General features: G+C 46.5%; 1 protein-coding gene across 2 annotated transcripts in view; it reads right to left on the bottom strand.

The window, feature by feature from the left end:
- Positions 1 to 11,235, bottom strand: part of LOC146080152 (cytochrome P450 2D20-like) — a 42,103-nt gene extending 30,868 nt beyond the window's left edge. The window contains exons 1-2 of one of the 2 annotated variants that reach the window (XM_083187094.1): positions 10,850 to 11,235; positions 8,349 to 8,511 (exon numbers count right to left, since the gene is read on the bottom strand). In XM_083187094.1, coding sequence (XP_083043220.1) covers positions 8,349 to 8,511; positions 10,850 to 11,053 — 367 coding nt within the window. In that variant the 5' untranslated portion in view covers positions 11,054 to 11,235. The remainder of the gene's footprint in view (positions 1 to 8,348; positions 8,512 to 10,849) is intronic. The other variant, XM_083187093.1, reaches the window with a different exon arrangement.
- Positions 11,236 to 20,362: the final 9,127 nt, after the last annotated feature.

Below are 20,362 nucleotides of genomic sequence, written 5' to 3'. Positions count from 1 at the left end.
AATGCCTTAGAGTTTTTAGAGAGTGTAGGTTTCCAGGGGGGCAGCTGAGGGACCCATTGTTGGTACACGCCGATGGTTCATTTTTGTCTCGTTTTCAGTTTGTTAGTGTGTTTAGGAAGGGTCTGCGGTTGCTGGGCTTGAGAGAGGAGGAATACGCAGGGCACTCTTTTAGGATTGGGGCAGCGACAGAGGCGGCACGCTTGGGTTTTGGGGAGGACTTAATTAAGAAGATTGGGAGGTGGGATTCGGCTCGGTTCAAATCTTATGTGAGGTTGGAAAAGTTGTAATGTCTTTTGTGAGCTGCTGACCGGGAGTTTTTTCGTGTTTTTGTTTCTTCGTTGTTTAGGGCAGCCTTCGTGCCTCATCTGGATTATGGGACATTCGTATGTTTTTTGGGGCGCCATTCGAGCCGGAATGAAACCGAACGTACGACGGTTGGGGTTGGACAGTCGGGAATTTAAAGTCCGCTGGCTGGGAAAGCGTGGTATGGTGTGGAGTGGGGTGTTGCCGGAGTTTCATCGCTTTGTTCGGCTGGATAGGCCTCCTGATATTTTAGTTTTGCATATAGGGGGTAATGATTTGGGGGTTAGGCCTTTCCGTGAATTGATTCGCGACATTAAGTTTGATTTATTACGTCTTTGGGCGTTATTTCCAGATGTGATTACTGTCGGGTCTGATATAGTGCCCCGGCAATTTTGGAGTGATGCGCGTTCAGTGGAAAGGATCAATAAAGCTAGGATAAAGGTTAACAGAGCTGTTGGAAAATTTGTGGCTAGGAATGGTGGAGTTATGGTGCGTCATTTGGAGCTGGAATCTGGTACTGACGCATTTTGGAGGGGAGATGGGGTCCACCTGAACGCGGTGGGCATGGATCTATGGTCTCTGGCGATACAAGACGGGGTAGAAGTTGCTGTGGCTTTGTGGCGGGTACGCAGGGGTTTAAGGGGTTAACCCCATGCGTTGTGGCGGAGGGGATCCTCGAGGTTGGTGGTCAAGGAGGCTTGGCTTTGTGGAGGGGAGGGCCCCATGGCGGGGGCTGGACTCCTCGGGGTGAGGCTATATATATATAGATAATGAGCACTGGGTCTATGCAGATCGGTGCCCTCGAGCCAGTGTCATCGGCTGGGGGTAAAAGCGTGAGGGAGAGTGCTCGGATATGTATGCTGGTTTTAGGGTTTTGGGCCTCGAGGATCACCTTTGTCGGGTAATGTGGGGATTATTGTTGTAAAAAACTGTTATTGTTTAATAAAGATGGCTGCTGTGGCCAAGTTCATCCAACATGAAGGAGTGGAGTGTTATTTGAAGGGAAGGGGGTGGGGGAGAATGGTCACAGCGAGTTGACAATACCCTGTCATGTATTGGGCCGGACTGAGGCGGAGCCTAGGGGGAGGCCCTCTTGACAGGGGGTGGAAGGAGCTTAGGAATAATTGGGTAATAGGGGTTGGGGGGTATCTGGGTGATGACAAGGTGGGGGTGGGGCTTAACAGGGTGGTGAGGTGGTATATATTGAGGGGGTCACGTAGCCCTGGGCAGACATTTTGTCTGGGATCAAAAGCTCCCACCCACCCTCCCTATAGTTTAAGGTTAGCAGGGCTGTATGTTAGATAAGGTTAGTCATTAGGGTAGGTTTTTAATTTCTGTCACGGTGGCCAGGGCGGAGGGGATCCTCGAGGTTGGTGGTCAAGGAGGCTTGGCTTTGTGGAGGGGAGGGCCCCATGGCGGGGGCTGGACTCCTCGGGGTGAGGCTATATATATATATAGATAATGAGCACTGGGTCTATGCAGATCGGTGCCCTCAAGCCAGTGTCATCGGCTGGGGGTAAAAGCGTGAGGGAGAGTGCTGGTATGCTATGCTGGTTTTAGGGTTTTGGGCCTCGAGGATCACCTTTGTCGGGTAATGTGGGGATTATTGTTGTAAAAAGCTGTTATTGTTTAATAAAGATGGCTGCTGTGGCCAAGTTCATCCAACATGAAGGAGTGGAGTGTTATTTGAAGGGAAGGGGGTGGGGGAGAATGGTCACAGCGAGTTGACAATACCCTGTCATGTATTTTTGGACCGATTATGTCCGGTTGTACCTGTTTGTACGCGGGATCGGCCGTAACCGGGAATGTTAGTAAATTTCGGGTTGGGATGATTTGGTCTACAGCATTATGGTCGACAGTCATTAGGTCGATACCATTTGGTCGACATGAGAAAAGGTCGACAGGGTTCTAGGTCGAAAGGTCATTAGTTTGACAGGTCGTTAGTTCAACATTGTCTAGGTCGATAGTCAAAAGGTCGACATGGGGTTTTTCACTGGTTTTTTTACCTGAATGTCAACACAGTCGACATGGACACAGTTTAAAGTGCACCGCATCCCCTTGCATCGCTCGCTATGCGTCGGGCATGGTGCCTCGCTAGGCTCAGCACACTATTTTATTCTCCCACCACCCCCTAGTGGATGGTAGGGCATGAAATACCGCCTGTCGGCACATGTTGGCTCAGAAAACAGTGAAAACCCCCATGTCGACATTTTAACTGTCAACCTAGACAATGTCGAACTAATGACCTGTCGAACTAATGACTTTTCGACCTAGAACCATATCGACCTTTTCCCATGTCCACCTAGACCCATGTCGACCTTATGGTGTCGACCACAATGCTGTAGCCCAAATGACCGCATCCCGTAAATTTCCCCCTATGAGTTATTATACTGTACATCATTGGAAAATAACATTTTAATTTAAAGTATAAAAAAAAACCTTTGAACTAGGTAACAGACATTACCAATATAAGTTGGATAGGTGGTTAAACCAATAGACCAGGGGTTCCCAATCTTTTTCCAATCACGGCACCCTAGAGTATCAGAATTTTTCCAAGGCACCCCTAGGCCCCCAAAATATATATATCAAATGAAGTAGATTGTGTTTATATGTGCTTCTTATGTTCAGTTATGTGGTAAAGGGCAGGATTTGGGGCCTTATTCTGATCTGAGCTCAGTACAAATTTGTTCGGAAAATGGACAAAACCATGTGCACTGCAGGTGGAGCAGATGTAACGTGCAGAGAGAGTTAGATTTGTGTAAGTTATTTTGTTTTTGTGCAGGGTAAATACTGGCTGCATTGTTTTTACACTGCAATTTAGATTTCAGTTTCAGCACACCCCACCCAAATTTAACTCTCTTTGCACAGGTTACATCTGCCCCACCTGCAGTGCACATGGTTTTGCCCATTTTGAGAACAAATTTGTACTGAGCTCAGATCAGAATAAGGCCCTTGGTTCTGATTGTACACATTTTATAAATGGCAGCCACCAGCACTGGTTTTGTCCAGAAATCATTTATCATAAATAATTTGAATTGGTCCTGGACGACCAACCCGAGGCACCCCTGCAAGTGTCCCGAGGCACCCCAGGGAGCCTAGGCGCACAGTTTGGGAACCACTACAATAGACTCTACCTTTGATTCTGCAGGTCATGTTTATCTAATAGCTTATGTGACAGTGGCTACATATAAGTGATGAAGAAATTTGTCATTGTTTGTGCAGTGATGCAATGGTCTGCTGCAATAGGAAAATTATTTTTGTATAGGAAATAGCCATTGAACATTGAACTATGATGTCTCATCTTAAAAGATATTAGGATGACATAATGGTCACTGTTTCATGTTTGAAGGGCCCCTGCTTATTCCTTTGAAGAGAAACACATTTAAAAATACCATCAGGCTATAAAGAAAGGAACCAATAGTGGGCACTATGTGGAGTGATTGGATTGGTGCATATTAGAATTTTTAATAATAACAAAAAATGAAATTACAATTATTTTAAAAAAAAATATATGCCAATTAAGGATAACAAAACATCTAAATTGTCTGTGTCTCAACACTTGAGAAAACAATATGTAAATCCCTAAAAATACAATTGGAAAATGTTAAAGATGCATTAAGTCTAGATAAAGTGAAGAATTTGCCAACAGCGACTCATCAGCCTGTCATTTGTTCTAGAGCAGTCTATAGAATAACTGTTATAAGCCAATTGGTTACTATGGGCAAATTCCTCTTGAAGGTTTTTTGATAGAAATGAAACCGGAGGTTATTTATGAAAGATAACAGATGCACATGGTGTGTGTGTGTATATATGTATATATATATATATATATATATATATATATATATCACAAAAAAAACAGTATATATATATATATATATATATATATATTTATTTATTTATTTATATTAGAGATGAGCGGGTCCGGATCCTTGAGATCCGACAGATCCGAATATCGGGGATCCGGGCCAGATCCGAGCCGGCTCGGGAGTTCCCGCCTGAATTCCGGACCAATAACGAGGCCGAACGTCATCATCGCGCTGTCGGATTCTCGCGGGAGCGGGATCTTATAAAAGACGCACGCGCGCCCCGCCATCTTCACTCCAATCTTGGAGAGGGAAGAGGGTGGTTGGGAAGCTCCGTGTGCTCCGTGCTGTGCTCTGTGCCATGTGCTCCGTGACCTGACCTGTGCCCTCACTGCCCTGTGCTGTGCTCCGTGCCATGTGCTCCGTGCTGTGCTGTGCTCCGTGACCTGCCCTCACTGCCCTGTGCTGTAGACTTGAGAGTCAGTGACTGTTTATAGGCCTGAGCCCTGTAGTGTGATTTAACTAACTAGGTGCTGCAGTGCTCACACGCAGGGGCTGCAGTGTCCACTGTCCAGGGGCTGTCCTGTGGCCCGTGCCCTGTTGTGATTTATTTAGCCCTAAGCCCTGTGTTGTGATTTATTTAGCCCTGAACCCTGTGTTTTTTGTGATTTAACTAACTAACTCAGTGCTGCAGTGCTCACACGCAGGGGCTGCAGTGCTGCTGAGTAGTACACTGTGTACAGGGGCTGCAGTAATACAAGGGGCTTTGTCCAGTGTGACGGCCTATATCTTATCCATTGTCCAGTGTCACGAGTCACTCACGACATATATCCTGTGTCCTGTCCTGTGTGACGACTAACGACATATCCTGTGTCCAGTGTGACGACATATATCCTGTGTCCAGTGTGACGACATATATCCTGTGTCCAGCGTGACATATATCCATTGTCCAGTGTGACGACATATATCCTGTGTCCAGTGTGACGACATATATCCTGTGTCCAGTGTGACGACATATATCCTGTGTCCAGTGTGACAACATATATCCTGTGTCCAGTGTGACGACATATATCCTGTGTCCAGTGTGACGACATATATCCTGTGTCCAGTGTGACGACATATATCCTGTGTCCAGTGTGACGACATATATCCTGTGTCCAGTGTGACGACATATATCCAGTGGCCAGTGTGACGACAATATATCCTGTGTCCAGTGTCACAAGTCACAACATATATCCTGTGTCCAGTGTGACATGTAATGTGTGCCGGCATATATCCTGTGTCCAGCGTGACATATATCCAGTGTCCAGTGTGACGACATATATCCAGTGTCCAGGGTGACGACATATATCCAGTGTCCAGTGTGACGACATATATCCTGTGTCCAGTGTGACGACATATATCCTGTGTCCACTGTGATGACATATATCCAGTGTCCAGTGTGACGACATATATCCAGTGTCCAGTGTGACGACATATATCCAGTGTCCAGTGTGACATGTAACCATTGTGTGACGGCATATATCCTGTGTCCAGGAGTGACATATATCCATTGTCCAGTGTGACGACATATAGCCTGTGTCCAGTGTGATGACATTTATCCAGTGTCCAGTGTGACATATCCTGTGTCCAGTGTGACGACATATATCCAGTGTCCAGTGTGACGACATATATCCAGTGTCCAGTGTGACGACATATATCCTGTGTCCAGTGTGACGACATATATCCAGTGTCCAGTGTGACGACATATATCCAGTGTCCAGTGTGACGACATATATCCAGTGTCCAGTGTGACATGTAACCATTGTGTGACGGCATATATCCTGTGTCCAGGAGTGACATATATCCATTGTCCAGTGTGACGACATATAGCCTGTGTCCAGTGTGATGACATTTATCCAGTGTCCAGTGTGACATATCCTGTGTCCAGTGTGATGACATATATCCTGTGTCCAGTGTGACAGGGGCTGTGTCCAGTGTACAGGAGCTGTGTCCAGAGGCTGTGTCCATTGTCCAGGGGCTTTGTCCAGGGTGACAGGCTGTGTCCAGTGTCCAGGGGCAGTGTCCAAGGGGCAGTGTCCAGTGTCCAAGGGGATGTGTCCAGTGTGACAGGCTGTGTCCAGTGTAAAGTAAGAAAAATAAATAAAAGTAATAAATAAAATAAAAACACATTTTTGGAGGATGATGGAGGAGGAAATAGTGGGAGATCAGCAACCTGATAGAAGTGCTGAAGCTGCTACCACCAGTCATGACAAGGCCGATACCACTTTGTATTTTTTGCTCTTTGGAGCATTTCTCTTTTTTTGGGATAGTTTATTAAACTGCCACCCTGTCTGCCCCTGTAGTGCCGCACTGCTTCCAAGATGTGCCAGGTTGGAAGTGTAAGGTCCACATGTATGTGATGCCGACTGCTGTCGCTAAGCTTAGTCATCCAGGTACCTCGGTATACCCTTTTGGCCCAACTACAGTAAATTAAAACAATTTTGTAAGCTGTGAAGTGATCAAAATTGTCTTGAAATGAGTGGAAACTAATGTTATTGAGGTTAATAATACTTTAGGGGGAAAAACAGGCCCAAATTCTGTTATTTTAGCCATTTTTAGCATTTTTTCATAAAAATCCAGATCCAAAACCAAAACCCACAAGGGTGGTTTTGCCAAAACCAATCCAGATCCAAAACACGAAGGGAGATCCAGATCCAAAACCAAAACCCGAAAAAGTGGCCGCCGCACATCTCTAATATATATATATATATATCTATCTATATCTTATAAACTGCACAGCTCACATGAAAGCACACACCTATCCTCCACTCTTTGGAGATCCCAACCATGAATTTTGTCTAGGCATGTGGTAATGGGGAACAATTCTCCATTGGTGAACTGTATAATGAAAGTGTAATGTAACATTAGTTTCAATATTCCGATAGTTCCGCCAAATACTCAGCATACTGTACAATATAATCTGAAAGTTATCAGTGTTTGCTTGCAAGAACAGGCACTATGTTCAGATGAGTTTTGTTCAAGAAGCTTCCCGAGGGGTTATAAAGAGGGATCCCTCAGCTGTGTGCATGTGTGACCTTGGCTTACAGTTGTGCAGAAGCGAACAACATGGGTTATAAGTATCGGTGCTATAGTACTTCTGTATAAGTGTTACTTAATTTGGGGATATCTGCTTTTTCAGAGTAGCTGTCCACAACATTGAATTACTCTGTGTAATTCCACTGAACTACATGTGTAATTCCATAGGACTGTAAAAGAGAAAGATGTGATACAACTGCACAAAAATGGAAGCAAGGAAGCAGCAAGTAACTACAGACCAGTAAGTCTTACATCAGTGGTAGTAGGGCAAGTAATGTAAACACTATTAGGTACTTGTGTACTTTCACAGCTCCCATCGCATGCCATATGTAGTGGCATGCGATGGGATGCGATTTTCCCGTGTTTTTATGCATTTTTTGATGAAATCGCATGTGATCGCATTGCATGCGATCGCATGAGATCGCATGCAATCTGATGCGATGCGATGCGATGTCATTTTTCCACAGAAATAATAGACATGAGTTGACATCATGTAAAATGCACCCCAAATGTCATTTTTCACACTGTACCACCCCCACTATCAACGCCAACCCAAATCGTGGCGAGCCCGCAAGGGGCGGCGGTACGCGTCCTTCAACCTTTTCATACCCCCACTATCCACGTCGGCGTGGACTTGAGAATATAAAGTGTGGCTCGCTGCGCTCGCCACCGAGCCCGAAGCGTGGCGAGGGGACGTGGATACCTTCACAGGTATCCGTGTCCCCTCGCAGGCTTCACATGTATCCGTGTCCGCTCGCCACACTTTCTATTCTCAACTCCACGCCGACGTGGATAGTGGGGGTATGAAAAGGTCGTATGACGCGTACAGCCGCCGCTCGCCACGCTTCGGGTTGGCGTTGATAGTGGGGGTGGTACAGTGTGAAAAATGACATTTGGGGTGCATTTTACATGATTTCAACTCATGTCCATAATTTCTGTGAAAAATGACATCGCATCGCATCAGATCGCATGCGATGCAATGCGATTTTTCCCTGTATGATGCACATCCTGGGAGCCGTGAGGGCCAGATGTAACAAGCTTCAAAAGTGATAAAAAGTGAAAAGTACATCACTAAAAGCCTTTAAGGTCCACAGAAAAGCAACTGGAAACTATAGAGAGATCTGTCATTAATTAGGCATAAAATAAAAACCATTGACTTACCATTATGAAGTCCTAGATGTTCGAACATAGGTATAGAGGGACGGTCAGCAGTGTCCTCGGATTTTGTGACTAGTCCCTCCTTTATAGCATTATACCCATTCAATACAACCGTGTTCTCAAAGAATAACTGCAGGCTGAACACGTCTCCATAATGTGTCCTTAACTGGAAGCAGAAAACATATGATTTACATACACAGCTACTAAAGGCTTCATCATCAAGCCTGGCAATTCATTCTGTTCGGAGACCTGTGCCAAACCCTATTAAACTTATAGCCTGATTCAGACCGGTTCCCTAGGCGATGTATACCCGCAGCCTAGTGAACTGCTAAATGAAGCCTGCCAAGCGCAGAGGTACGCCTAGTGTTTTCATGGGCGCACCCACGTTTTTTGTGGTCACACCCATGAAACACTGGATGTAACCCTGCACCTGCTCCCTGTCCATCCACCCACAGGGTCTCATTATAGGCCCCTTAATGTAATGAGAGTCCCAATGTGTATTTTGGCTACAATTAACACAATGGACTAACGAAAAGAAGAGAACAACTGACCATTTTAAAATAGATAGATATATAGATAGATAAATAGATACGTTTCTGTGCTGAACAGAAGGATTAACATCTACAATGCAACACTTGCCACAAAAACTGGAACCTTAAGGTGCGTACATGGTGAGATTTCACTTTCTATTTGACTCCTATTCTATCTAGGTCTGTGTCTGGATCCGGGTTGGTTACAGTGTTCACATTAGATTTGACTATGTAATACAGATCTGTACTATATAGTCATGTCTGTCTATTCGACTTACACTACAAGGGAGCGCGCATTGGGATCGAATCTGTATTGAACGTAGAAAAACCATCAACTTCAATAAGCTAAATTGAATAGAAAAATAGAGGGTACACACAGCGAGATATGCACCATTAGTCTATCATTTTGTGCAGGTTTCCCTAAAAACATTACTACTGGTCCCTGTAGCATCTGTAATACCTAAAATTCTTTATTGATGATGAGGTTCTGTCGTTTACAATATCACTTACATATGTTCTTTCTATGTTTGTAATATTACTTTAGTAGGATTCACAACAACGTGATTACTAGGAATGAATGTATTGGATTGAAAAAAACCGAGACCTTAAATGTGGTCACTAACAAATGCATATGTAATTTGTAGTAGACACACTAGATAGAATCCTTCAAAAACAGATTTAGGGTTTAGTTGCCTAATGATTCAAACTATGGTTGCCCCCCCCACACACACACACACACACCACACTAAAACACACCACCACTCACCACCACCACGAATGCAGTTGAGACTGCACTGGCTTCACTGTGACTGACCGTGACTTCCTATTGGAAACCCTACCTGCCAGACACCCACAGTACAGGCTGACCTATTGGGAGGTGTTTTCTCTCTCCAGGACTGCCAGTCCGGGCTGCAATAAGCAGAATGTTGGCACCCTACAGGAAGCCACTCCCTGCCTTATTGTGCAGCCAATAGAAGCCAGGCTTCGTGCATGTGCAGTACCATCGGCACTACTGTGCATGCACTGGGCCTGGCACCTGTTAATGGCATTGTACAGGTGTTTGGACCCTGGACGGCGGTAGTTCCTTTCCTATACCCAGGTAGAAGCTGCTGCTGCCTAATAGGGAGCAGTTCTCTTATAGGTAATACAGTAGCTGTCAGAGGACTGTGTGTAGATATAATGTAATATAGTGTAAAGTCCCCAGAGGCATGTACATGTACTTGTCACCTGCACACAGTGAGTCTGAGTCTGTGTACCTACCTGCAGCGAGCAGGATGCTAATACAACTACACAGGGCCACCAATAGGGGGGGTTATGTGGGTACAGCGGTCCCGGGACCCTGCCTCTGGATGGGCCCGGGCAGCTCATTTTGCCCACCGCAACCCCCCAAACTGCCTCTGCTGTGCTCAGTGCGCTGAACAAAGCAGGTCCTGGAGCGCATGCTTATTCAACTAAGGACGGTGGCAGCTAATTCAAATTCTGCACCAGCTTTTGAGCCAATCAGAGCGGCTGCCAGTACGCAAGCTCTAATTAGCTCACCAGCCGGTGCTGCGTTTTAATTGGTCTGAGCTCCGGGACCTCCGGGCTGCAGCTCAGCAGAAGAGGAGATGGGGGAGCTGGAGCCAGGTTACGGTAAGTCAAGTGAGGAGGGTGGGCCGGGGCCAAGGCAGGAAATGAGTCCTGGGCCCCAAAATTCCTGATGGCAGCCCTGTAACTACATGCCTGTACTCCGAGTCATACGTATCTATGTGCTGGCACATTCTCAGTGGGGCAGGAGATGCATGTGAATGTGCATAACACCAGATAATTGGTAGTAACGCTGGTTATGTACCCACAACACTCACATGGAGTTGGTCAGCACCCCAATACCACTCGGACAGTTACCACTTCCCATATCTGCAGGCGCACCCCATAAGTAGCTACAAGGGAAGAGAAGATTACAATGCACAATTACTTTGTATATGATTCATTTACCTTTGCTAAACTTTCAGGAAAGTTTTTGAAATCCAGATAAAACATGTTTCCAACCAGAGGCAGAGGGAAGGGTCCTGGGGGGTATTTACCTCTTCTTTTGTTCTTCACCCAGTGAATTAGCAGAGCGAGTGCAAGGACAGCGAGCCCTAGGACCGCTGTGTTCCAGACAGACAGCAAGGACGATCGGAAAGACAGAAGCTCCATGTCCAAATATGACCTCTCCTCAGTTATGGGACACGTTTTCCTTCTATAATGTCAATATAAAACCCTTGTAACTTTGTAAGATCCTCCCTGTCCTCAGTAATAACATTACACTGCTCTATACTTGTGAACAGTGCTTGGTTATACTCCCAGCAGCCTCAGGCAGACGCACATCCTGCCCTGCGCAGTCTCACATATTACCAGCAGGACAGGATGACATACACAGTGACCGACAGTACATTAGCTTATGCTTACTGGTCGCCTGCCAATTACAGCCCTGTTTAGTTGTGTATTATAATCTCACCCAGATGCTTCGGTTATTATAATGCTGAGAAATGATATCCCAGGCTAATAATACACAGAATCTGAAAAGCATCAGATCTGAATTATCTGGCAAACGCAGATGGGGGGTTCTGGTTGCCTGGAAACCCCCCTCCACTTGTTCCTGGGGCCCCCATGGACAGAGCTCCCCGAACACTCTGTTGACCCTTGTAAATTCCACTTACCTAAATGCTCATTGCTATGGGCTTCATACGTGATGCCATGGGATTAACCTGCTCTGCCAGGGGTTACATGCTCTGCCAGGGGTTACATGCTCTGCCAGGGGTTACATGCTCTGCCAGGGGTTAACATGCTCTGCCAGGGGTTACATGCTCTGCCAGGGGTTAACATGCTCTGCCAGGGGTTACATGCTCTGCCAGGGGTTAACATGCTCTGCCAGGGGTTAACATGCTCTGCCCAGAGTTAAATGCTCTGCTAGGGGTTGAATGCTCTTTGCCATGGGATTAACCTGCTCTGCTAGGGGTTACATGCTCTTTGCCATGGGGTTAACCTGCTCTGCCAGGGGTTAAATGCTCTGCTAGGGGTTACATGCTCTTTGCCATGGGATTAACCTGCTCTGCCAGGGGTTATCATGCTCTTTGACATGGGATTAACATGCTCTTTGACATGGGATTAACATGCTCTTTGCCATGGGATTAACATGCTCTGCCAGGGGTAAACTCAAAAATCACATGACGGACTCTCAGCAGGCCCTGGAGTTGGAGAGCGGAAGGACCTCTGTGATGCTGCTGCCACCATGCCGGCCCACGTCCGCCCAAATCAGCACACCCAATGCCGCCGCTGAAAAGTTGACTACAGCACACTCAGACCCAGCGCACTCGCCACCAAATAAAAAAAATCTGTGTGTCTAGGCCCCTGACAGGCCTGGGCCCGAGTAAACTGTACCTGCCCCCCCTCGGCTCCCCTGCCAGGAGGAAGAGACAGGAGCCATAACATTGGGTGAGTTTAAATTAATGTGAGTTTAGAAAGTGCAGTACCGGTTCTAGGCCTTTGTATTTATTTATTATATGTTTAACCTTTTCCTGACCAATTATCTTATCTAAATGTTTGAAACAGCCTATTCTATAAAGCATATGTACTGCTACATTACATTAATGCTGTATTCCATACAGTATCCAGTGTATAAAATGACTAATTACTTAGGCCCTTATTCTGGTTGACTCGCTGGGGCATTAATTCACACCCTTCCGAGTCATCCAGAACCCACCCTGTGAATGATGGTACGCCCACCCCCCTTTGCACGCCGGATTTATTTGCTCTGATAAATTACCAGATTTAAATACCAACCAGCTAGATTGGATCTTTAACTGTGTACCCAAGTTAACTGTTCTGAGCTCAAGGATGGATTTCCTTAAAATTGTTGGTGTCCCTTGAGCACTGATGCTGCGAAACACTGGTCTGCGTGTATGATGCTCTTCTGACACCTTTTCAGAAAAGTGCTTATGACAATTCTGCAGTGCACATCCCTCTTGGCAATGCCCACAGCAACAACCACATAACTCTGGTTCCGGTTGATAGATCTACAGCAGGGGTACCGTAGCCAACTCCAGTCCTCGAGAGCTACCAACAGTGCAAGTTTTCCGGCTCACCGCACAGGTACACTCATTACTGGCTGACACATTTTAAAAGATCCACAGCTGGAGCTAAATACTTCACTTGTGATTCTGTGAGGAGATCTGGAAAACGTTATAAACTGTTGGTAGCTCTCGAGGACTGGAGTTGGCTACCCCTGGTCTACAGTGTCTAGATCAGGTGGAGCTAATTATTTCACTTATGATTCTGTAAGGAGCCCTGCAAAACATGCACTGTGTGGGGTCCTGAGGACCTAGTTTGGGAACCTCTGGTCTAGATCAGGCATTCCCAACCACAGTCCTCAAGGCACACCAACAGTGCCAATTTTAGTGCTATCCAGGCTTCAGCACAGATGGTTTAATCAGAATCCCTCAGATACTAATTAAGTCACCTGTGCTCAAGCCTGGATATCTACAAAACCTGCACTGTTGGTGTGCCTTGAGGACCGTGGTTGGGAATGCCTGATCTAGATAGACAGTCAAGAGGTGTACCCTAAACGGTTGACAGGTTTAAAAGGTCGACATGATCAAAATTTCAAAATGCAATAGGTCAATAGAGTCAAAATGTCAACATGAAATAGGTAAACACAGGACTAGGTCAACATGAGTTTTTCATGATTTATTTTTTTTTTTTTAAACCAGCTTGTTTTTTTTTCACTATTCATGTCGGCACATAGGGAGAATATAATGGTGTTCCGAGCGTAATGAGGCACCGAGTCTGAAGCATGGCACCAGGAAGGATTTTTTTCCATCCCTCTCCCAGATGGCAATACTCTACGCTAACCCCCATCTTCAGGTGGTGTTAACGCTGGTTAACTATGAGGCTACTGTTGGTTTAGGAAATAGAAGGGCCGTAGTACACATAAGAGATATTTGCTGCAATCTCTCCATCTTACAAGCTGTGGATCTATAATATTTGCAGGTAGCCAACCAAAACCAGCTGTTTTCGGGGGGGGGGGGGGTATTCCACAAATATACTTTAATAAATATGCCCCATAGACAGCTCCCACAAGAAAGACACAGACATGTAGGGGGACATTTACCAAAATGGATTCGTAGAAAAAAGGTGTATTCGTAGGGAGAAATACACCTTTTTTTTTTTAATTTGTATTTTCGGGATTTACAATCCCAAAAATACAACAATTCGTATTCCTAAAGATGGAACATTCGTATTTGTATTTACAAATACGAATGTCTACACCATCGATAGAATACGACAGAAATCACCATTCAAAAGAATGGTGGTTCCTGATGTACTAAGCAGCCGTACTGACAATACGGCTGCTTAGTGGTGTAAAACACCCACACAAATACGACAGGAAAATACACCTTGCTTTCCCTGTCGTATTTGCTTTAAGCCTGCACGGATCAGTCAGATCCGTGCAGGCTTTAGTGTAAAAAAATAGAAAAAAAAATAAATAGAAAAAAAAAACGGCGTGGGGTCCCCCCCACAGCTATAACCAGCACCAGGCTGAAGGAGCCGGGGCCGGTAATTAAAAATCAGGGAACCCGACAAATAGGGGTTCCCCGATTTTTAACAACCAGCCCCAGGCTCCAGGTCCGGGGCTGGTTCCCAAAATACGGGGGACAAAATGACTAGGGGTCCCCCGTATTTTAAGAACCAGCCCCAGGCCAAACCAGCCAGCAAGGTAATGTCACAGCTGGGGGACACTTATGATATAAGGTCCCACGGCCAAAACATTAACCCTACCGACCAGTCAGCCTGGCCAGGGGCCCTGGGGGGAGTGGGGACCCCCCCAATGAAGGGGTCCCCCCCCTCAAGGACTTACCTGACCAGGCTGAAGCCTGGTGCTGTCCTCGATGCCCCTGGGCGGTGGGCATCGAGCTGATAGTGGTGTAAAAAAAAGATTAAACTATTAAACATACATAAAAACATAGAATTTGACGGCTGGAGGGAGGTAGGTTCAGGGGAAATGTTAGAAAGAATTACTTCACAGAAAGGGTAGTGGATAAGTGGAATAGCCTCCCACCAGAGGTGGTAGAGGCTAAGACAGTAGAACAATTTAAACATGCTTGAGATAGGCATATGAATATCCTTACAAAGAAATAAGGATTAAAAAGGGTTGAGTTTACCTTAAGGGTAAAAAAAGGGGCAGACTAGATGGGCCAAATGGTTCTGTCTAATACTGGGGCACTATGAGTCCCAGCAAGCCTCCCCCGCAAGCTGGGACTTGGAGAACCACAAGTCCCAGCCTGCGGGGCATTAAAGGGCCCGCTGGGTCTTGTAGTGCCACAGTATTAAAAATAGTACAATAAAACACACTGACACATACTTAAAATAAAACTTTAATACATACAAAGCCCACACATACTAATACTTACCTATCTTCTTTCCCTAGGTAGCCCTGGTCCTGATGTCCTGCAGTCCTGTGTCCTCTTCGGGATCCATGTCGACCGTCGCTGTCCATGTCGGCGATGGCGTCCGGAGTCCGACGAAATCCATTTGGGAAGCTGTGGAAGGAAACCATACTCACCTGTCCCAGCGCGACGTAGTCCAGGTAAGGGTCTTGGCAAAAAAACAAACCGACACCCGAAACCAGCCGGACAGATGAGCCGCACGGTGTTTGTGTACATCGTGCGGCTCCGCCCCCGAATGCCGCTATTGGCCGCCTTGCGGCCTAGCGGCTCCTGATTGGCCGCTAGGCCGCAAGGCGGCCAATAGCGGCATTCGGGAGGCGAAGCCGCACGATGTACACAAACACCGTGCGGCTCTCTGCTGTCCGGCTAGTTTCGCGTGTCGGTTTGTTTTTTTGCAAAGACCCTTACCTGGACTACGTCGCCCCGGGACAGGTGAGTATGGTTTCCTTCCATAGGTTCCCACATGGATTTCGTCGGATCCGGACGGGGACGCCATCGCCGACATGGACAGCGACGGTCGACATGGATCCCAAAGACGACACAGGACTGCAGGACATCAGGACAAGGGCTACCTACGGAAAGAAGATAGGTAAGTATTAGTATGTGTGGGCTTTGTATGTATTAAAGTTTTATTTTAAGTATGTGTCAGTGTGTTTTATTGTACTATTTTTAATACTGTGGCACTACAAGACCCAGCGGGCCCTTTAATGCCCCGCAGGCTGGGACTTGTGGTTCTCCAAGTCCAGCTTGCGGGTGAGGCTTGCTGGGACTCATAGTGCCCCAGTATTAGACAATAGTTTAATCTTTTTTTTACACCACTATCAGCTCGATGCCCACCGCCCAGGGGCATTGAGGACAGCACCAGGCTTCAGCCTGGTCAGGTAAGTCCTGGAGGGGGGGACCCCTTCATTGGGGGGGTCCCCACTCCCCCAGGGCCCCTGGCCAGGCTGACTGGTCGGTAGGCTTAATGTTTTGGCCGCGGGACCTTATATCATAAGTGTCCCCCGGCTGTGACATTACCCTGCTGGCTGGTTTGGCCTGGGGCTGGTTCTTGAAATACGGGGGACCCCTAGTCATTTTGTCCCCCGTATTTTGGGAACCAGCCCCGGACCTGGAGCCTGGGGCTGGTTGTTAAAAATCGGGGAACCCCTATTTGTCGGGTTCCCTGATTTTTAATTACCGGCCCCGGCTCTGTCAGCCTGGTGCTGGTTTCAGCTGTGGGGGACCCCACGCCGATTTTTTTATTTATTTATTTATTTTTCTATTTTTTTTTACACTCTGCAACCTGCACGGATTTGACTGATCCGTGCAGACTGCCTGTACGAATTCGTATTAGCGGCCGTATATATGGCCAGCTAATACGAATGGATCATATCTGACTGCTTTGTAATTTCCCCTCCGGAACACGACTTTGCATACGACTGAAACAGTCGTATGCAGCCGTAGGGGAAATACCAATACGAAAAACTAGGTTTTTCATATTGGTAAATTTCCCCCGTATTCACTGATACATATCATATTTGGCCACTAGAGGGCGCCCATTCCTTTTGATCTAAAAGCTAGAAGAAAAAAAGGTTTTGTAGCTAATCATTTTGTTACTATATTATATTTACAGGAGGCAAAGGGATTTCCTTTTACTGTACATGCTCGCTTCCAAATGATACTGAAAAATGTATTAATATTTATTTGTATATAAAACCGATATCGATATGAATGTTTTGGGATGATGGGAAGAACCCAGAGCTCCTGGAGAAAGACATCAACCAATCAGATCCAGTAATTTTTCAAATACAGCCTGTAAAATGGCAGTTAGGAGTTGATTGGTACTTTATCTCTCTCCAAACTTTGATACATCTCCTGAGTAAGATGCAAGTTCATACCAGTTGTCCAGAGGAGAGTCCACCTCAAAAAAGGTAAGAAAAAAAAGAAGTGTGTGTTTGTATATAAAACACACACACACGATTTAAAGAATTATATAGATAGCATTTTCAGCTGGTCCTGGGACCGGAGCCCACATTGTATTGGCATACCTCCCAACTTTGAATACAGCCAGGGAAGGACAACATTGCGCGGCAAAGGCGCGCCGCCAAAATTAGGGGGCGTGGTCTAGTGGTAAGGGGCCTACAAATCGCATAATTTCTGAAGGCCACGCCCCCATTTTTCACTGCTGTGCTGGCATGGCTAGCAGCTCTGTAAGCTGCTGGCCAGCCCCCAGCATCTCTGTTTGCGGGAATAGACTATGTGCACATGCGCACAGCATCTATTCACCGGGTCACAGGGGGGGGGGGGGGGGGACTCCCTACTGCCCCACCCCTCCCCTCCTCGGGACACTGCCAGCCGTGGGCAGGACACAGGAACGTCCCCAAAAACCGGGAAGTTCCCGCAGAAAGAGGGACAGTTGAGAGGTATGTATTAGCAAGGCTCCAACTACAGTATATTGGGTGGGCCAGGGCTAGACACAAGATATTCAGCCATCTGCAGCATCAACTTTTTCTGGCGGATCCTTTCTCACAGTACAACAGCACCAGTGGCAGGTGCAGCGTTGTTTGCTGCAGTGCAGGCTAGAGGTGCGCACACACGGGATGCGGTCATCTATTAGAATGAACTTAGGTCTACAGTCATTAGGTCGACCCCACTAGGTCGACTGGCAGGAAGGTCGACCTGACTTAAGGTCGACATGGGCCAAGGTCGACATGACTTAAGGTCGAATTTGCATAAAGGTCGACATGAGGAAGGTCGACTTGTCATAAGGTCGACATGGGTTTTTTTTTTTTTTTTAGCCGACATGTGCCGACAGGCGGTATTTCATGCCCTACCATCCACTAGGGCGTGGAGGAGGTTATTAAAGCTGTGGCGAGCAAAGCGAGCCACCGTGCCCGATGCATTGCGAGCGAAGCGGGCGATGCGAGGGTCCGATTTTCATTGCCAACTGTGTCCATGTCGACTGTGTCGACATTCGGATCAAAAAACAGTGAAAACCCCATGTCGACCTTATGACCAGTCGACCTTCCTCATGTCGACCTTTATTCAAATTCGACCTTAAGTCATGTCGACCTTGGCCCATGTCGACCTTAAGTCAGGTCGACCTTCCTGCCAGTCGACCTAGTGGGGTCGACCTAATGACTGTAGACCTAAGTTCATTCTGACAGATGTACCGATTCCGTACACACGGGGGCGATTATTGCAAATATCGCTGGAAATATGGTCGCTGAGCGACCATATTGCCAGTGATTGGAGTGTGCACCAGCGATAAATCGCCGAGTGTGCGCTCCCGTTTTCAGCCCCTGAATGGTCGCTGGTTGGAGGAGCATGCTCCTCCGACCAGCGACTTCCACTGCCTCTTCTCCCGGCAGTGTGACATTTACATCAGCGACCATCTCTGGTTGCAGATCAAAACGGGACACTGAGCAATATAATTGCTGAGCAATATATTGCTTGCAATGTATTGCCAGCGATCATATTGCCCCGTGTGTACGCACCTTAAGCGATACCAGATGGGAGCTGCTGTGTCATCTCCTATTGCAGGTGTTATGCTGTGTACACACAGGGGCGATAGGGGCTATAATTGCTGGGTATATGGTCGCAGGCGACCATATTGCCAGTGATTGGAGTGCGCACCAGCTATAAATCGCCGGGTGCGCGCTCCCGTTTTCTGCCCCATTGTAATCGCTCCTGCGACCAGCTAATTACCTCTGCAGCTCCCCCAGCAGAGGTCCTTTTCATCAGCGACCATCTCTGGTCGCTGATGCAAAGGAGACACTGGGCAATATATTGCTCAGGAATATATTGCTAGCAATATATTGCTGGGCAATATATTTCCCCCCGTGGGTACGGGGCTTGAGCAGGCCTCTTGGGATAGAGATACTTAACTATGCAACAGCAGCAGTGGATGCACCTCTCAGAGCTCCGTTGGAAGTGCAGTGGCTGCAGTTAAATCCTGCTGTGAACCACACAGGTGCTGCTGTACATGCAGGTGCCCATTCAGGGCTTTAACCCTTTGCTGTCCAATATTTTATTTTTTTGCAATGCATTCTGGTTTAAATTAATTGGAATATTTCTTTTTTTAGTCAAAATGGTCTACATTGAATGTTGAACGATGTTAATGTTCTTATTTTAAAGTGGCTCACCATTGGCTCTGCTTCTAGCACTAGGGCTGTTGAGCCTGACTAGATGTTGGACCTGAAAGGCCTGGAGGCTCGTGAATCCATTGTCCCTGGGAGTTATGCACCTGCCTGAATGACTAATAGAATGTCACTAATTCTATGTTTTCAGCATGCTGCAGTGCCCTCAGACATACAAGGGCAGCAGCTGGAAGCCCCTTTCCTATAATACCTCTGGTTGCTGCATCTACATAGCTTATGTGCTGGGATTAGGATGCTGGGATAAAGTGGTTATGGTATGCTACATCGACCATGTCTAAGTTGACATTCACTAGGTCGACACCCAATGGTCGACAGTGAGTAGGTCGACACCGATGAACGGTCAACATACCCATGGTCGACAGGGTGTAAAGGTCGACACACGCATTAAGTTAACCATGGGAAGGTTGACCGTCACTGATGGCTAATCAATTATGATACATTTTCATCAGCTGTTCATCAGATGTTGCCTTGAGAAAGAGTCTTTGAGAGCTTGAAACGCGTCACTGTGGACAGTTGTATTTGAGAGAATCATAAGACTTGGGATATTTTCTACCAAGCGCACCTCCAGCAAACACACACCCTAGTACAGTTCACTGTAAATTAAAATAAAAACAAATATCACAAGTTATTCCCACGTTACAATATACAGTACAGGCATATTTGTGTACACATATTTTCATCGCAACGTGCTTGGTATCTGCTGATAAAGCTGGACGAGTGCTAACCCAAATAAACACATCATTATCTGTTACTGTGATGCTCCAGGACAGAGATTGTTTCTGGCTTACCAGCACAAAGATCGTTATGTTCTGCCCAGCTGCTAGGTCACAGCTCCTGCATTTGGCATTGAACTTGTTTTTGTCCAAAACAAAATCAGA

Source organism: Crinia signifera, chromosome 5, assembly GCF_055691185.1.
Source record: "Crinia signifera chromosome 5, ASM5569118v1, whole genome shotgun sequence".
Lineage (NCBI taxonomy): Eukaryota > Metazoa > Chordata > Amphibia > Anura > Myobatrachidae > Crinia > Crinia signifera.
This window is presented reverse-complemented; position numbering and strand designations above follow the sequence as displayed.